At 33.5% G+C, this 20,672-nt stretch overlaps 1 protein-coding gene across 2 annotated transcripts in view; it reads left to right on the top strand.

Moving 5' to 3' along the window:
- LOC149374286 (scavenger receptor class B member 1-like) overlaps positions 1-20,672 on the top strand; it is a 95,058-nt gene that overhangs the window by 25,999 nt on the left and 48,387 nt on the right. Inside the window, exon 1 of one of the 2 annotated variants that reach the window (XM_089593807.1) lies at positions 17,514-17,818. The exons of the other annotated variant lie outside the window; for it this stretch is intronic. Within the exon in view, the coding sequence (XP_089449933.1) occupies positions 17,593-17,818 (226 nt within the window). The 5' untranslated portion in view covers positions 17,514-17,592. Of the gene's footprint in view, positions 1-17,513; positions 17,819-20,672 lie in introns of those variants that run through there. 2 annotated transcript variants of the gene reach the window in all.

Raw genomic sequence — 20,672 nt, forward strand, 5'->3', positions numbered from 1 at the left:
TGAGGCTAGATGATGCAAGCAATATGTTCCTTATTAGTTAAAAAAAAATTCGTCCAGATTTTTCAGTTCTAAAAGTTTGTTTTTTAGTTAATCCTACAAAAATTTTTAAAATTGTCTGTATTATCAGTATAGTCAAAACTGCGTTTGTCTCAAAATAAAAACTGTTTGATTGTATTATGATGGATGTAGCTGGAGTGTTTATTCTCATTAACGTGGCACTGATTGTTAGCCTTAAACTTGGTTTTCTTTTCAACTCATGCATTAATCGGCCTTAAGAATAAAATTTTCATTCATTAATCAAGATGAGAATAAACGTGTTTTTATGACTTTCAAAGATAAAGTATAGCATTGATATTCTTACCATATTGAGACGCCAAAGAAATTTTTATTTCATCCTAATTTATGCATCACGTGTACTGTGACTAATAAATTCAAATCAAATTAGCTAGTTGGTTGAGGTTTTGTAGTTGGATTGTCCATTGACACGAAGGATATTTCTCTAAAAAATATTTTGTTGGATCAGATTTTTCTTAGGTAATGAACTTGAAAAAAAAAAATCCTCAAATAATGTAAGAATATCTTTATCTTTTAAATAATTAAATGGTAAATACACGTTGAGGAATATTAATTGTTTTGATTGAAGTTACTTGTTATCATTATTTTAGTACCATGTACAAATTTTTAGCTTTTTTTTCACGTAGGCTAATGATGTATCCAGGTGTAGAAATGGAGTCTCAGCCACTGAATAAGAAAATTTGAGTAAATATGTATTATATCTTTAAAATTGTGGGAAGTAACAAAATTGTTCACTTTTTCAATAAAGTGTATATATATATATATATATATATATATATATATTCGTCAAAGCAAAAGTGCATACTTCAGTATAGGAGTTGTAACTAAGAGTAGACACTTTTTATTAAGTATTATACTATTAATGCACTATAGATAAGAAATATGTAAATTTTAACATTTTCATTTTTTTACAAACCACAGAATACTAGTTGTATACGACAACAAAACCAAGTGGAAAAATTTCACACGGATGAGTCGCAAGCCAAAAATTTTAGGGGGCCCAGAAGAGCGTTCCTTATTCCGTCTTATTTTGCAGCAAGGCACGAACAGGTCTTTATAATGACGCTTATTATTATATCCTACTGCGATTCAATCGTCACAAACACGTGACGTTTTTCTGTACTTTTTTGTATTCCCTTTCTTTATATCAATCTATGTAGCTATTAGTTTACACCATGATATGCAACTATTATTTTTTTACTGCATTATAAAGTATATTACATTGAAATAAAATTACGTAGCTGTAATAATCTATTTTAACATTGCAGTTAAAAAGTTTTGAAGAAAAAGATGTTTTTTTTTTAATGGTATTATCGTAATATGGTATTATAAGTAAGATTCGACTAAATTTTTAATGGATAGTGAAATACTTTGTTTATCGGGAACTATTACAAATTTATATTTTTAGATGTCAAATATCAGTTTTTGAGCATATTATTTTGTCACTACCCAAACAAATTTTATGTAGTACATCAAAAGATTTTTGCAATTACACAAAGAAAAAAAATCATTTACTTTTGACAATATATAATTTCTTACATTACATGCTAATTAAGTCGATAGCTCAAACGTTTTGAGTTGTAACTTTAAAATGGGATTTTAAATCAGTAATTTTATTTTTAAAATATGTCCAGCAATGAAACTAAACAGTTAAGAAAATTATTTTGAAAAGCTTTTATTAAATTCATACTTTACAACTAAAACTTATATTGGTAACTATATGAAAGTAGTTGGAAGAAATCATTAAACTCTGTAATAGTTTATCAATTATTATTCTTAATCACTATTTTTTGGTTCTAATTGTGAAAAGAAGTATAAAATTTTTTTCACCACAAACGTAGTGAAAGTGACTTAACTTTTTTGTATTTATAAGAAAACGCGTGCGAAACTCTGAAACGCAATCCAAATGAGCCACTCTTATTAGCACTAATGTGCAGTAAATTACCTGACACTTTTTTTATCTACTGAAACAAATGTAATCATTAAAACGATGCTTCGTAATGCCTCCTTGATATTTATGTCTATTCTTGGGCCCGAGTCATCGCGGTGACGATGTCATAGGCCTTATAGCGAAGATGGTAATGATATATTGGGAGGACTGTTTAAAATTGAAACGAATAAGTAAATTGTGTGCAAAGCCAATAGTACGTTTTGCAACAATAAATTCGCGTAATCCCTAGCATGAAAAAAAAGTTGTGCATTTTTTAGATTAGCTTGGTGCGTATTACGTTGCTCGGTATATCTTGAGAATCAGATTACGGACACAGTGTAAATAGGCTATCAATTCATACAGATTATCAGAGAATAATTTACGAATAATTTACCTCTATTGTGGGACAATGGTCACAACTAATGGTTACGTTGATTTATTCTGCGTATAAGCTTGAAATTGAGTAATAGATAAAGGAGTATAATAATACAGTGACTACAACTAAAAAATGTGTGTTTGTCAATTTTCAGAATTATTATTTCTTTCGTCCCAAAAATGTGACGTTTGCATTGGTGCAGCAATCATTTTCCCTGCATACAATTTTACATTCTATTTATAAAAAAATTTTGCATCCTTGTATAAATACATGAAGCAATGTCATGTGCTCGCACTGGACATTATTTTCAGACAATTCATATTCAAACTGGTTGTACAATTTTTATTTTTATCGGTACAATTATGGAAAAAATAAATCTAATGAGAAAGAAGATGATAGCATAAAAACCTTTGTGCAACTGCCCATAATCAGAAGGACGAGCATCAAACTTGGATTTTGTAAGAAAAAAAAAAAAAGAAAAAAAAATAGGAAAAACTTAAAATGTGATCAAAGTAACTTTTAAGTACTCATCAAACTTGCACTAATAAAGAATTAGAACTGGAAAAAGGTGTTTGCATGGCATGTTCGTAGGCTGGGAAAATTTCCCAGATTTTCCTGATGGATGGAAACTGCTTATTCCAATGATGTTTTAATGACAGAGAGCGGGTCGTTGTCTTTATGCATTTTTTTTCCCTCAATTGGTAAAAGAAAAAAGTACTGGCACGAACATTCGCGAACGCCAAAGACGGAAAAAACCTACCATCTAGACGCTTCGGACACTTAGATATACATATACACGCACACGAGTAGTAGTGTCGTGCTCACGTGAATTTATCGCTCCTTCCTACTCCTCGTCTTTCTGGCTCCAGGAATCAATGACGAGCCGGATTTTTCAGAGTTTCTAGATCTGTATATCAGCCAGCGTAATTAGTACCAGGGCCCGACGGATATTACGAATTTTGTAAGCTTTCGATGACGCGTGTTGTGCTGTTAGTATATAATCAATGGGTCATTCCCCCGTCACATTGAAAAATTGTTTTACGCATCAACAAAATGGGATGATACAAATTAGACGTTTCACAAATACAAGCATCTCGTGTGAATTTCATTTGCATGCTGAGCCACTGTACATCCATTGTAAGTCAGCTTAATGAAAAATAAAATTTTAGACAAGTTTACTACGAGATTTGTGTATTTTCGCTATTGACATAAAGTTGTGTAAGTCCTTATAACCAATGAAATCTCTCGCAAAGTTTAGTATACTGAAAAATGACACAATGCATCATCACGTGATATTTTAATTGTTTTTGTCTGCGTTTGCGTCATCTTTTTATAGTCATTATTAATCTTTGCATTGATTATTAAAGATGCGTGAGGTTTAGAAATTGATAAAATTACCTTAAAACAGCAAAACGGGAAGTCCAGACACTTTCCGTTGAAATTCCGGTATGACACTTTCTAAAAAATATTTTAAAGTTTGCTGATTTCTGTACAGAAATATAGCTGATTGGCCCTTCGGTAAACAAGACTCCAAAATAGCGCATTTCTAGTCGTAATCTTAAAAACGAGTCAAATTAAATTGTACTGGTTTTTTTTAATTGTCAAGTATCGTTTTTTAAAGAAGATGTATGTATGATGTCAGCAAATTACTGCAGCAAGATATGACTTTAAAAGAGCAAGACTTGGTCTTGAGAGATTTTGAAGAACAACATGGCTTAGAATAGAAGCATTTTGTATTATTATGTCCTACCTTGATTGTGTCTCATAATTTTAGCAAAATTTTTCATTGAAACAATGGCATCTTGGTACAAATATACGTAAAGCATGTGGAGATATCCCCTCTGTTTAAGTAAATTAAATAGTTTATATCCTACTTATTATGAAAGTTAGCTCATAGTATGTTCAGCATACTGTCGTCAGTCCCCGTGAAACGTTTATTTCCTGAAACGATAATAAGTATGACAAACAGAAAAAAATTATTAAAAATTAAATTCATCCAAGCTATGTATCGTTTATGATCTTGGTCAGAGTTTTTCAAAAGATAGAATTTGTGGTGTTCGTAGTTAAATTATGGCAGAAAATAAGACAACAATATTTTGTTGGCAAGTAAAACTATTTTCGTTTTAAGTTCATTCCAAGTCTCACTTGCAAAAAATTCGGAATGATTTCCAAGACAATATTTTTGAATTTATTCTATTGCTATTGTCTTGATAAAAGTAAGACCTGCACATTCTATCGTATATTGCCGCAAAATTCAAATCAATACGATAAAATATCAATATTAACCGTGACTTTTGTGAATTTCTCAGCAAGATGTAAAATGCATGAAAAGTTAGGTAGATTCAAAAGGCAGTTTAATAGATGCGAGTTGTAGAATAAACAAAAAAAAAGAATAAAACAGTGAGGCATATAGAATGCACCATGTAATTTTCATAAAACTGACCGTCACCGTCCATTTATTCGTAATTTGAGGACGTATCGGCGAAGCTATGATGAATCCAAGTTATTGCATGAGCTCTTACACATTTCGATCCGTTTAATGCAATTCAAATGTATCTCGTGACATTGCGTGCGATAATGTTGTGCATAATAATTATCTTGCCATACGAGGGGAAAAAAGATGTACCAGAGAGCATGGGTAACTAGAAATCATGATCAGCTTGTCGATTTTTTGATGAGTTGCGAGTATCAAGAGAACATTTTTTTGGCCGGTTGGACATGAATAATATTTTGGATTATTAAAAATCTCACGAAAGCCCGAAAGATTATATGTATTGTTGATGTCAATGCTACTATATTCTTTTGTTGGAGAAGCTTTATGCAGCAAAACTTGAGTTTCAAAACATTGGTATGGAATCATTTATATGTATATATATATATATATATATATATATATATATATATATATATATATATATATATACACAAACATGGAGTAATAGTTTATAAATTTATTTTTATGATTGACTCATAATTTGTCAAGCAACTTCTATGTCAGTAGCAGAATGAAAAAACATTAAAGAATGGACAGTAAGATAGTAAAATATATAAAACATTCATGTTACAGATATTTACGCAGTGTAAACAAAGGTTTGGGTGTACACTATTTATTCTCAAGATTTTTCGTTTATATGAACCGTACAGTTTAACAACATAATTGTTATCAATAAAATTAGGGTTTTTACTTTTAAAACCTGGCAGAAGAATAGGTAACAAGAGTTCTTGTAAAAACTATTATTTACTATATAAGCTAATAGTTGTTAGATCTTGTAAGTGTAAATATATAATAAAAATTTAACGTGGGAATAACAATAAGGCCATGAGAATAATAATTATTATTATTATTTTGACTTAAGTAAAATATTTAAATTTTATGAAGCTTTAACTAAATACAATAGATTTTCTTAGCAATAGCCAAGGAAATAGTTTTTCTTTGCCATTAGAGTGAAACATTTTTTTATTCCATATTATTATAGTTTGTTTCTACGGTGTTATTTTCTATGTTGGGGCTTAGCTCTCACGTAATATCAACTCTTTAAGCATACTTGTAGAAAAATTGTCTCCATAAAATTGTTCACAACTATTACAATTAATCACTGTACTAGCAGCCGGAATGTTGAATTTGCAAACTAACAATACCAGTTATTTAAATTATCTATCGTTTGAAGATTCAATCATTAATCATGATTTTTATCTGCAAAAGAAGGTGCTGGATGCATGACAAATTAGCTATCAACGAATCTTTTCACGTTTGAACAAAACGTAAATGAAGAGATACCTACGTCATGGGTGTTTGAGCTTCTTATTTGCTATTAAAAATCGTTAATTTCTCAACAAATAATTCATAATATTATTTACACAAATTTATTAAGTCCAAATTTTATTTAAAAGTATTGATACATGCCCAAGAATTAAAATGTTACCGTTTTATTTTAATATAGCAACGAAATTCCCAAAAAAAAAATTTGTTTTCTTGCACATGCTTCCGTACATTTCGGCACACCCCATATAACCTTAACACTCAATACTTACCAAAATATTTTTTTTCCGTAACAAATTTTATGATTTTTCTGGTTTCTTATTATTTACTATCCTAAACAAAAATAAAATCATTTTCTTAAAACAACAAGAACATGAAACTAAAAACAAATGAAGAAATCAAACATATATCGAGAGACGATGAGTATTAAGCAATAAAAATAAAAAATGGGCAAAGTGTATCAAAATCGTTTGAGAAAATACTAAGATTACTAAGATATAATCATTTATACATATATTGTGCACACACACACTGACGTATATTTTTATCACTTATAATTTTCTTTTCATTTGTTTTTAAGTTTAATTATTTCCTTATTTTCTATAACAGTAAATATACCAAAACGACAAATAAATAAAACAAAAACAGTATTTACGAAAATTTTCAAAGAATTCATAAAATCAAAACAATAATAAATAAGTCAATGCAATAAAAAACTTTTGTTTAGTTATCTTAGGCATCTATAAGTTAATAGAAAAAAATATACATTCAGCCTTGCTTCAGATGCGTCATATTCTTGAACGATAAGAAAAGGTGAAAAAAATCTAATTTGTTGAAAAAAAAATGAAAAACGTTCACATAGTTTAGATCCTGCAAAGTGCGTCAAACATTACTTGTACACATAAAATCCTCCAAACAATTGATACAAAATAAAACATAATTTTCCAAGACCTACACTTTACAAGAAAATCACTCTAATTTATTCTTTTCTCATATTATAGCATCGTGAGCTTGCCTTTGATATTCAGTGTGAATAAGTATCACATTCAATAAGAATTACATCACTCGATGAAACCATGTTCTGTATCCTTGTTGAGTGAAACAACATTATTTTTGTTATAAATGCCTTGGTTGAACTCGAAACATCATCGACCCATTTTTAATGATCAAAATAAACACGAAAAAGATGAAACACAAATCATTCGTATAAAGAACTTGAAAAAATCATAAAGTTATTTTGTAACAAACCGCAACCGTTTGCAGAGTGCTTATCAAGATTAATCACAGTAACGGGTGGAAAACGGGAAAAAAAATTTTTTTTGCACTAAACAACGTCAGCCAAGACGAATACACTAATTGTTGATTTATAATTCAGTAGTACAGTTTAACAACTCGATGATTCCCACAAAATTGATGACACCTTATTCGATATTCACAGATTGTACCACCGGAAATAAAAAAACTCGTAATTATTGGTAAAGCAGTATTCCCTGCCATTATTACATGGTTGGTCAACAATAATTAAGGCACGTCTGTCAACTAGGAACTGCCACGCAATCATTTGCTCACATAAAATGTCTTATTTTTCTTCATGAAAGGAAAATACTTTATTTCATGAAAATATTCATGATTGTACTCATTTCTAGCACCACGCTGCGCGCTATCATTCAGCAGAAAGTAAAATATTTCAAATAAGGTAAAAGCACCAGTACGTGAACACTTTTTCCAGAAAGTCTTTGTTTTCTCATTTTTATTGAATTTCTGATTTGCATAACAACAAAACAGTCATTGCGCCAGTAAGTTTATATTTTTTCCTTTAAAAAAAAAACAAAAAAGTTTTTCTAGGTCATGTGTACAATTAATAAATTAATTTTAAAGTTTTTTTACCAATGACCCAGTAGATGAACAGCGTGTTCAGGTATTGGTACCGATACGTATTTTTGACCGAGTACTTGAACATCCCATGTTAATTAAATGGGAGAGAGGTTATGTTAGCTGCCTTCTACTGATATCTATTTTTATTGTGTATTGCAAGTAACCAAATCGAAAAATTTCTTTCTAATTTCGTTGGTGACATATTATGAAAACTATAACGACTGGCTTGACATACTATTATTATTGATTGCCACCTCATACAAGTTGCACAAATAAATAATTTTTTTCTCGTTGAGTATAAAGACTTACTGAAATATAAATTTTGTTTTATCTAAAGAACGATCAAAGGATATCAGAAACATTTTTTTTTTTTATCCACTTAAATTGAAAATAGTTTATTCAAGCTGTTCAATCTACTGGTGCAATTTTAGGAAGTGTTCACGTACTGGTGCTTTTACCTTAGGGGTAAATGGCCCAATTACTGCGCAGGCACCGACTACTGCGCACTCGGCGGTTAATGAAAATAAGAAAAACAGACTGAAAAATTCGGGTACTTGGATATTGTAACTCGTACGGTCATTAAGAACGTTCAATCCAGAATTATACTTTACATGATGACATTTATAATTGTTTAACTGAGTGACTCTAAACGAATCTAACCTACAAAACTATGTAGTCGTGCGTAGTGATTGGTGCGTAGCAATTGGGTCTAGGGCTTCATCTCGGGCTTCAACATGAAAACCTTATGGGAGATAACCGCGCAGTAATTGGGGGCGAAGCGACTAGAGCTAATTTTACAACAGCGCGCAGTAACACCAGCAAGTGATATCAGCACTAAAATAGTTATTAAAAAAAACAAATAAGTAACATAACAGAAAAATGTTTGTCGTTTTAGTCGCCCAAGATGCTGCAGATAAAGATTAAGTGAAATTGTTTCAACTCACATAAAAAAACATTTAGAAATGAGAAATTTAGCACAGTCGAAATTTTCAGTACGCAGTAATTGGGTCATTTACTTCTATTCACTGCCAGTTGAAGTGAACCAAAGTTATACCTATGAATTTTTTTTTTTTTTTTTTTTTTTTAATCAATAACAGTAGCGTTTTTATGCTTGAGAATTGTAGAATCGGTGGTTTATCAACTACATCAAGTTAATTAATAAAGCAAGTAACTTATTCCTGAAACAATCAATATCACAGAGAGAAAAAAATAATAAAGATAATAGAGAAATTCCAGCAAAAATTACCATTCCGCACAGTTAATCGAACGCAAGTTGGCAAAAAACCAGGAAATTATTATTTTTAACATTAAATATTTTGTATGCTAGAATAATAAACCTTGAAACGATCGATTAATATGTATGTATATAATATGCTTGTATTCGACTAATTGTGTGAAATGGTAATTTTTCGTGGAATTCTCTATGACTATTATAATTTTTTTCTTTCAGTTTACAGGGTGACGATAGAATGCAAAACATTCGTATCATACGCTCAAGACGTTTGCAACTGCGTTAAATTTTTTCTAGAGTGTTGTCCGTTAAAATTGTTTAATTATATAGTGGTGAAATAAATAGTTTAACACTGACTTGGTTATTCCCCAAATGATAATAAACATATGATTATGATGTTGTTAGTAACTATGCAGAAATATTCATTGACTACAGATTTTGTTAATTTCACATCCCTACAAAGTGACTTGATAAATTTTTTTGATACCATGTTCCACAATATGGAAAAAAAAGTCACGCCGAGCTAACTAGATAAAAAAGAAAATAGTTACAACTACTCGCATGAAAATAACCACTCATCGATGCAAATGTCCCGATCAGAAAGCTTAAGAGGGCTTCATGTGGGGCCTACATTAGTTACCCAGTTACCTATGTAGGTAGTGTCAATACCTCATGAGAGGTGAACACACTATAATATAAAAAAAAAAAATCTATGTAGGCTCAACCAGGGCAAATACATAGAGGTAGATGGCACAGTGTAATAGGGGATTATGTGGAGTCAATATTGGCATCCCAATTAACCTATAAAAAACAGGGTTTGAAAAATAAAGAGGGGTATGAAAATAAAATTTAATAATTAATGTAGGTGACGCATACAAGTCTAATTCGTAATGACATTCGTTAGCACAATTTATTTTGCAAATTACTCTCATTATTAAATACTCCCACTTCATTGATTGTTCCACGCTTCAAAATTTTTTTAACTCACGAACTCTTTTTAAATTTAACAACAATAAATGCTATTCATTGTCACCCGTAGTAATTTATTAAAATAATGAAACTTGAGTAAATCTCCGTATTTAATACTTAATATGAGTAATTACTGCTTTACTTTTTAACACACACATACCATGTGCAATACACACAGTTATACAGTTGTCCCCAGATATATATATATATATATATATATATATATATATATATATATATATATATATATATATATATATATATTTTATATTTCAGTGTACTAACCTCTGAGAGGTATGTACACCACTTTATTCAATATAGTTGTGTACATAGAGTAGGTTCTATACATAGAAGTGTTATTTATTTACAGACAGTTCTTCAGTCATTGATATACCTCTCCGCTCTCTCGAATCTTTCGCTGCGTACAAGGAAAAGCTAGGTAGACAATAACTTTCTCGTCCCCAGTTAGCGTCCACACAGAGCCCCATTAGAATCCTAGCTTGGTACCACCCAGGCAACTCACATATGTGCCTCAGCTAACTAGCTTGGGAGCCCTGCTAACTTTCCGATTGGGGTAACAGGATGTAGCTAATCATGGGTTCTGCATTTTCCCATTTGAGTTTTGCATACAAACAACAACAAAACAGTCCATATTAAATAACCTCTGATTTGAATACTTGCGTGTACGGACCAAGTCGCGAAAGCTCAATTGTTTCACGTAGCTCTGTCAGGATCCCCTTTTCAAACCTCGAAGAATGTCAGTGGGTTTAAAAATAGCGAGCACGCGCTCGAAATGACAATTTGAGAGGGAGAACAGGTTCGTGGGTCCCTCTGTTTTCCTCAAATACTCTGGTCATGCACCTTTGCATGCATTGAAATTCATAAGTCGGTGCAAAACAAAGATATGTCGGATAACATTCAAGACGAACTGTCACCATTTTTGTGGCTCACAACTGAATGTGCGATAAGTTAGAGGGTGACGTTTGTGTTGGACTACCTTTCATTTAGTAGTTTCTGATAAACAATCTTTCAATTCACCATATATTCAGATGGACTCAGAAAATAACGAGTTGAGTCTCATGCAGAAAAAAAAGGTCAAATTGCGTTCCAGATATTAAAGCTTCCAGGTAACACATGTCGCCAAAATGTATCAGAATTTTAGTTTGACTGACGAAATTTCAAATCTTTTTTTGTTCACTATAGTTTGTGCATATTCTCTGTTCTCCACTTACAACTCGATCGTTAGTTGAATTTTCTACTCTTCTTTAGTCAACGTTGTTACAAACAATGGGATTTTACAATAGTGAAACTTTACATATACTGTTTTGTTGATTCATGTCTTCTATTTGCAGGATTTACTTTTATTTGTTAGAAAAACTTAATGCATCTCAAAGTCTGTACAAAAATGCGCCGTTCTATGATAAAATACAGAAAATACTCTAGAAAAACAAACATTTTTAGTAGAAAAAATGTTGGATTAAAAATCTCGACTGAAATATATTGACGTATATTCAGGTACAGTTTAAAAAAAATTTTTTTTTCCGATACAACTATTAATATTTTTCATTATCAGAATTCCTCAATTTGAACTAATCACCGTTACAGTTACACTCCACCTTAGTTAGTATTAGTGGGTTGTACCTAGCGCTCAGTGCCACGCACTTTTACCTTAACCAAGTAGCACCTGCGTATAGGTAAATCGTTTTATTCGTTGAAAGTGTATTTATACTTTCAATTTCTTTTATTATGTTTGAAAACGTTATTGTACTCGTTTGTTGAGTGAAAATACTCCAGCCCTCATTTACATGAAATCTTAGTCATGATATACCAGTGAAACATTACATTTAGTACCATCGCAAAGTAAGTTTATGAAATAAATATAAAGCTAGAATAAACGTAGTCGCTATAGACCAGCGACAGTACTTACAGGTCTAGCAATATGACAATTAAAAATTCATGACTAGAATAGAGTTTGGTTCTCAGCTAGGCACATCTCTGTGGCTTTAGAAAGCTACTTTTTGACTGCGCATAAACTGAGTATTTTTTATTAGACCTGACGTTAATTACGAAGTCAAGATTTTATAATTTCACAGGCCAGGAGCATAGAACTTATTCAATTATTCAATTTTATAAATTTTCAACTAAGTATGCCAAATTCATTTGCGATAATAAAATACTGGGGTCAACGACTTAATTTTTTTGCAACTCGCTACTTTCACCAATTTAACACCTACTCTTATGAACAGTGGTCACAAAATCGACCACATCTTCGAAAATCTTTGATTAGCCTTAAGAATTTTAAATAGTTCTTGTTTATTTTTTTACAACAAATCTATTAAATTCTTAAAAATATAGGGTTAACGACTTAACTTCAGAGAAAATCAGAAGAAAAGTATGAAATATTGATTTAGTTTGCCTCGCAACATCTCCCAATTTTTACAAAATTAATCTCACGGTACTTTTCTGTTAATTTCTTAATCTTATACTTTGGTTTTATCGAAATAACTACATTTATTGAAAAATTTATCATCGAAAAGCGTTGATTTTTTAGGGGCCCTTATGGTACGCCATCTTAGGCGCGGTACCAACCGCTCAAGCCACCCTAACTACATACTTTCTGCACCTAAAGTTATAAATTTTTGCGGTAGCAACGATTTCTTCATATGACTTATTCGGTTGGGTCGTGATAATTGGGTTGGAAAAATGGCAATTAACCGCTTAGGTTTTTTTGCCTATTACGGAAAATGGCTAACTCAAGTCATTTCAAAAGTTTGGTTTAGATAATATATGTTCTTAACATCACACACGGAAAAATTTCCGTCAGTCTGCGGTTGTTCGAAACAAGAAATGGAATACAATTAAAATAACAACTTATGATGTGAAAGATTGAATCTCGCATAAAGTGTGTACCCTACTCAGTAGGATGGAGTATGTAATATACTTATACCCGAGCTGACAGCCCTACTTGTCAGCTCGTAACGGGCTCGTAAAGTAGCGCTCATCTCTCGCCAAGCGTATCGAGAAATTATGCAGATCCTCGGCCACGAGGAAGTTGCTGTACACGTAATGCCAGTAACCGACACAAACACATGCGAGAGCACTTGAACGGGTAAACCTATACTTGTAAATGCAGTGAGCATGTGTACGGTGTTACAGAGAGGACGAACGCAAAAAATGTTGGAAGTCCAGTCCACGTGCAGTTGCAGTGAGCCGATGTACGTAGTATATATGCGGATGTGGGTGTTTATGGGCAGTGAACATGGGAAACTTGAGTGCTAGTCTACGTTAGGTATACAGCATCTCTTGGTATCTGGTGTGAATCATGTGTACCTATCGTTTATCATTGTAGTTTCGCATGGTCAGGTATTTTGTGGCATGTGTAGGGTGTTGTTATTGTCGATCGCTTCATCACTTGTGCCATCATCAAAAGCTTGGCGTTTCTACCAAAGTGACGTAATTTTAGGTCTGTCAGCGCAAGTGTGCACGAGTTTTGATTGAAAATAGGCTTAGGACAGTTTCATACTCAATCTTGGGTAAAATTGTTTTACGGATCTTCCAACCCTTTAAAATAAGTAATCACGCTCGTAGGTTGAGAATGTCTTAGATTTTACGTAAATGAACGCCTGAGACCAAGCCGAGAGTGGTTAACGTGAAATCTATTGCATTTCTTAACCTCCGAACGTATTGCGTATACTATTTTTCATCAATCCTGCGCCGAAAGAAGGGATTTCCATTACGCGCAGTGGGACGAAAGTTCCTACTTTTGGCGCAGTATGATGAAATTATTTCTTCTAATAAAGAACTTTCTTTTTGTTGAAAAATTTTTAATTCAGCACTATTGACAACATAATATTGAGAAAAAAATTTTTTTTTTCCCAAAGATAAGTGTAATGTATTTTACGTATTTAAATTTATTATTAAAGAATAGTTAAAATCAAATTTATCAATAGTTTTTTATACTTTTTGAATATTGCTTTTCCTGATCGAATTGTAATGCAGTGTTTTTAGCTGGAAAATATTTGGCTAAGCACTGTGTTATACCAAGTAATCATATGATTTTTTTTTCTTTTTTTTTTTTTTAACATCACAAATCGTAGATTGCACTTAAAAAATGTGCAGTGCATTAAAAAAGCAGTTAAAAAAATAACTGTGCCCAAATTTGTGTTTACACTTGCTTTATACTTGATAACTTCGCAAACCTAATAATTTGCAACAGTTGATGCAAATAACACTCTGACATCGTGGCTCTATTAAAGTTTTTGCGAGGGTGTTTACGTTTCCGGAAAATAGTTGACTAACGCTGATTAAAACTGTTAGTTGGAAATTTCGAATAACTTTTCGGCTATCAATTTGTCATCGCACAAGGACTCTGCTCGCGTGGACGAAAAATTTGTCACTTCCAAACACGCGCGTAAAGTGGATCTGCGTCGGCGTCATCGACGTTTTGTGGTTACCTATTTCCCTATTATTTTATTAAACCGACCAGCATATCAAATCCAATAAATCATGTGACTTGTTCTCTCAAGTGATAATACATATTTAATTTATTCTGTATGCAAGTTTCGGATATTTTTTACGATACTTTTTTCGAGCACATCAAACGCAGTTTTACGAGTATTCAAATTAAAAAATACGAGCCACTGACCGTTTTAACCATATTGAATCCACCTCTTTTCTCAGAACACCAGAGCTTGTTGTTGAAACGATTTAAATGGTTTTTTTTTATGCAAAAATCGTCGTATCAGGGAATAATATCGTCGAGATCACGAAATCCTTGGTATAGGTTTTCAAAGCTGCATATTTTAAAACAAAGAAAAACATTGGTTTTTTAAACAGTGACAAAAAATTATCGAATCACAAATTGATGCTTCATAACTGAACAACAAGTAGGATATTCTTGGTTCAGAGTTACCATTAACAAGATCGACATGTGCGTCGAGCGACGAACTAATGTGTTATTTGGATTTTTTATCATTCGTTTAAGTATTCGTATTGGATGGGCTCGAACTACATTAAGATTTTTTTTGTTTGTTTTGTTTTTAAATAAATACTTATTTACGTATTTATTTTTGGGCTTCATTGTAATCGAGTACATATATAGCCTTGGTATATATATATACAGTAAGGCACATTTTACAATAGTAATATTTGGTACATATTTGTTACATTGTTGGTTACACAGTTGACATTATTAGATACAGTAAGTTCAATTCGTTGGTACGGTGATAATGTCCACAAAGACCACTTCAGCGAAGAATCTATGTGGTAGGCCATTGTGCTGCGAGAACGTCGCCTGATCCCTTCACGAGGAGCATTGCGTGGTGAAAAAGCACTAGTGAAAATTCACAGAAGTACTTGCTCGGGAGAGTCGCACGGGCCGGGAACCGAACCCGCAGTCTCCCGCGCACCGTCCTATAAACCAGCCGACCGAGCTACTGCTCGCTCATCCATATTAACATACTGGAGTGTCTGATTGAATAGGTAGTTTCAATTTTTCGACAGGATATAGTGTTAAATTAAAAAATTTATTTTTTTTAACACATTCACTACTGAAATTTGCAGAAATGTCGAAGGGAGAAGCATCAACAAGACTTTCGTGATGATAATTCATAGCCAATTTAGCTATTAAATTTATTAAAGAGAAATCTTGAGTGATATTGCAAAGCAAAACGTCACAATTAGAATGTGCAGCAAATGTCTATAGCAGTAAAGAAAATAAAAGAAGAATTAAAACTGATGATGGACGTAATTTTATCTTACGTAGTGGCAACGAGTCACAGCCTTTCTTTTTTTGCATACATACCTAAATGATTTGTAGAAAAAATCTTGGAAGGGAAAAAAGAAGTGTATCAAACAAAAGGGGAGATAACGATACGGACACAGTGGTCCGAGCGACATTAGTACATTCAAAGACGCAGTTTCATCATACGTATAGGCTCGAGGAGGTTGAGATTTTGCTAAATAACTGTCCAATAAACATTTTATTTACGATTTGTCAAACTTGCCACGAAATTTCGCATTCAAAGGTACTTAATACCCGTCAACCACCGCAACCAGTAATTTGTTTCGTTTCATCGCAAAAAGGGGAAAAACACCAACCTGCTTGGAATCCAAAAGTTTGCCACGTCTGACGCACGCACGCACGCCACGGCAGCATCATCGACTGCGCGTCAAAATTTTTTGCACCCTCGGAACCTCATGGTAACAATTTACCCGTCTATCCGTTGATTTATGTACCGATTCTCGATTTGTTTTCTCCGATCTGGAATACATTTATATCATTTTCCGTACAACGCAACATGATCGGTCGCAATGTGAAAAAATTTTGACAGCACGATAAATCGACATGCGATACAATTTACCTTTATTTATGAATGTTTAACGAATTCAGACGGGAGATGTAGCCGTATTTTCCACGCAAATTTGATTCCATTTTTATAAGATCGGTAATGTTATGATCAGTGTTGTGCAACTCATTTATTAAAGTGACGCACTTTGATTCATCTGACAAACCAAAAAAAAAGGCAGATCAGAGCGCACCTGCGTGCATTAAAACCTGTCTCTCTTCCGATTAGTTTAAACGACGGACCAACTGATTGGGCTAGGTTTTCGGGCACAGACCCGCATTTGATTTATTACCTCTAGTCAACAAAAAAAAAAAAAAAAAAAAAAAAGACCGTAGTGGCTTCCGTGTGTGCATCAACGTAAAAAATACACCCGGACAACGTACGTCATCAGGACACCCCTTCCGAAAATCCTCTGCTCTCAAACACTATAACATACACCACCCGTCATCGAGTTGACATATCGACGCTCATTCCCAAACTACTACGGCGTTGCCCCTCTCTTTCCCTCTTGGCTAGGACACACGCAGCATCTAGCGCACGTGCTCCACCGACCACCTCCACTCGAGCGGGGAGAGAGTCTCTCTCTCTCTGCGGCGCTGCTGATACTACCTCGCCATGGGCCGATTCGCGCGCGAGAGCTGGGCACACTCATCCACAGACACCGCTGGCGTACCGATCGGTGCGCCAACCTTTACTCTCCCTCTCTGTATTTACTCGGCACCTGTTTCGCGCATCCTCGCTGATATAGTCCCGCGGTGCACCGCTCTTCCGGCCAACTGATTGTCCGACTCGGCCGCGAGAGCTCGACGCAAGCTCCCCTGCGTACTTGGACTTGCCGTTGGATCGGTTGGATAAACAAGTGTTGCTTGTTTCTCACGAGCACCCCATCGGGGTACTTTTGGCCCTCTGCCACTGCCGATCGCGGCTGGTCATCCGTGACCGAGGGTCGTCCTTACACAACTTCACTTCTCGGTGCTGTCGGTGGAGTTTCGAGCTCGTGGTTTTCGTGAGTTTGTAAGGAAGCGAACGATGAAGGATGCGATGTCGATTTGGAGCCGGCTGTCGGGCCGGCAGTACGCGGTCGTGAGCCAGAATGGAAAGTCTGACGAGCAGCAGTGGGAGCAGAATCTGCGCGAGAGCCAGGACCCGAGTCTGTACGCTCGGAGCTTGCGGCGCAAGTCCTCGGTCGTCGTCAACAACTTCTTCAGCAACGCCATTCCCGTCCACCCGGACGGTAGGCCCAAGTGGTCCGGAAGTAAGTTTTTTTTTTTCCCCCTTTTTTTGTGGTAGGTACGCGTAGCATTGTACATTTGCGTTTATACTCCCTTTACTGTTGATCAAGCGGGGGGATGACAGTTTTTGTCGAGGATTTTCTAATTTCACGCGGACAGCGCGAAAAGTCATGGTTGTCTTTGAAAAATTGGTTGAATACCCCTTTTTTAAAAGTTATTGCTTAATATGTACAAATGTTTTTTTCTTTTTTTTTTGCACAAAAAATACAAAAATATTTTTAATAAGTACGGAAAATTAGCTTTACTGTTGATTATGAGAAAATTCATCCAAATTAACAAGCCATGGGGTTCAATTATCAATTGTCTGGTCGAGAATTTAAAAAATAAATGGATATAAGTGTTGAAACTTTGACGTATGATAAACAATCAGTAAGTGTTGTTTTGAAACACTTGGATTTACAAAAGGATTCAAATTGTATTGGGATGCAGGAAACTATGAAATCAACAAAAGAAAAATAAGAAATAAGAGCTATTATATTTGGTAAATAATAAAATTAATTGTTTTCTTGTGTAATAACACATGCAATGTAGCTCCATTTGTTTTTTTTTAGGATTTGTAATTTGTGTTCATGGAACATTTCAATGACGTAAAAACTAAATACCTTTTTATTACAAGTATGATCATTTTCCGGTTGATGTAAAACATGTATGTAATCTTACTTGAATAATTTTTTTTGCTTAAATTTGTACCAAATATTTTTGTACAACTTTATTACGAAAAAAGTTCCTTGTCTCTTATGATCTGTTAACTCTATGCATTTATTTCTCGTTTTTCAAGCGTACAATGATAATTATATCCTTAAATTATTATAATGTAATCGTATTAAACAATTCCGAGTAATACAGATTACGTGAAAATGACGATACTCATGTAATCTTCTAGATTAAATTTTTTGCACACAATTTTTTTTCACGAATGAATAATTTAAAATTCTCTTACACAATCTTTCGATTACGAATTTTTTTTGTAATAGTATTTGGAAAAAAGGTATTTCTCACGTTATTATTTGAGTTAAAAGCATAATTTCTCACACTATCAAACAATACTGGAAACTCGTTCGAGTCTATCACTTTTCGTGACAGAAATCGAATTTTTCGAAAATAAGAGTTTTTTTATCATTAAAAATGTAACAGATTGCATAAATTTCTCAATGACATCAAATAGATTAGACCAGCAAAGTTGTCATATTTTTATGACTTCCCATTGTTAAAAAATAGTATTTTTGTTTGGCTTGTTATACTATTAAATAAATTTTCAATTAGGTTTTGCTAGGAAAAAAATATGGGGCTTAATAATCCTTTGAAATACTTAAGTTTGAAAAAATTCTTATTTTTGAACTCATCACAATTTTTCAATGTTTCTGTATTAGATTATTGACGAAAATGTTTGCAATATTAAAAATTCATTTGAAACTTTACGCATTTTGACATACTGCACATTTACAAGCCCCTATAGTAATTTTACAAAACTTTTTTTTTCCGTGTTGTTGCTAACTAAATTATCTTTCTGTCAATGAGCCAAAGGGGTAAGATGGTCCAAACTCACAAGAGTCCTTCCCGCGGCTACATCACTGCGTTAATGAATAGATAAAATTAATTTTATCGTAAAAGTAGGCACCCAAATTTATGAATACCTAGTATTCGAATTGAATTTTGTAAAGTAAATGTTGAGTAATTGTTGAGTAAATCAGACTGCTAATAAGACTTATAGCATACAAAGTATGAAAAAAAAAATTTTCCGTAAGGTTTCAACGAAAAAGTGTTTTCTAGACTAGGAATTTGTAACATACATATTCCAAAATAAGCTTTTAATCTATTTTACACCAATTCTCACGACCAAACGTTTTTACCATGAATTTTGGGACTCGCGAAAGAGAACATGATAAAGGGTAAAAGAATTTTATATAACATGACTCGATTTTCCTACGCAACGCTCTTTGAGAAAATACAAATGAAACGTCTCACTTTTTTCATACTTAGATTTCTTGGGGTGTAATGTTAGCAGATGTATCATTTTAATTGGAAGATCCATCTGCTGAGTATAGTACTGATGTAGCGCACTTGTATACGACTAGTTCGTTTCAAAAAAACATTTCTATGATCTTTTATTGGTCTATCGTCTCATATATTTTTCAAAATCATTTTGGAGTTTCTGTCTTCAATCAGTTGTAAATTTTAATTTTTCTCACGATTAGTTGCACGTTTTTCATCAAATGATTACACAAGTCTTAATAGCCTATGTTATGGTGACAAGCAAATCATGAATGACGCTAGCCTATTAAGGCCTTAATAAACAGTTTGTAGTGTGGAACGTCAGACTTTTCCCGACCTTTAAAAAGCCGAGGTCTCCTAGAGATTTTTTGCCGTTGTTTTCTACTCAAAATGTTAATCGGAGCAGTTTTTTCAGAAGCTACTTTGTGCTCGCGCCGCAATGTAATCCGGTAATCATGCAAATGAACCAAACACCCGGGAATTACGTTGCCGAGTTATTTTTGTTGGATGCAATTATCGTGTGTAACTACTATGTCGCGCTTCAAAAGGCAATGAACGTAACAACGAATCCCAGCTCTCTACGAGAACTCATAGAGGGTTTTTATTTGTAAAAGCCAGAGAGTAGTAGAAACCGCCAAACAGAAGAAAACGTAATCACCATCGAACGTAGCTATACGTGACTCGTACGGATCAGGTGAGAAAAATCCGTGCATCACCGAATTACCGATCCTTTAATAGTTAAAAAGTCCAACCACGAGCACAAGAACCGTGAGATAATCGAAATCCTCCCGAACAAAGATACCGATCGCCACGTGGAAAAAAAAT

The sequence above is a fragment of the Copidosoma floridanum genome, unplaced genomic scaffold (assembly GCF_036245765.1).
Source record: "Copidosoma floridanum isolate Cflo_tuat_1 unplaced genomic scaffold, Cflo_Japanese_pri ptg000020l, whole genome shotgun sequence".
Classification (NCBI taxonomy): domain Eukaryota; kingdom Metazoa; phylum Arthropoda; class Insecta; order Hymenoptera; family Encyrtidae; genus Copidosoma; species Copidosoma floridanum.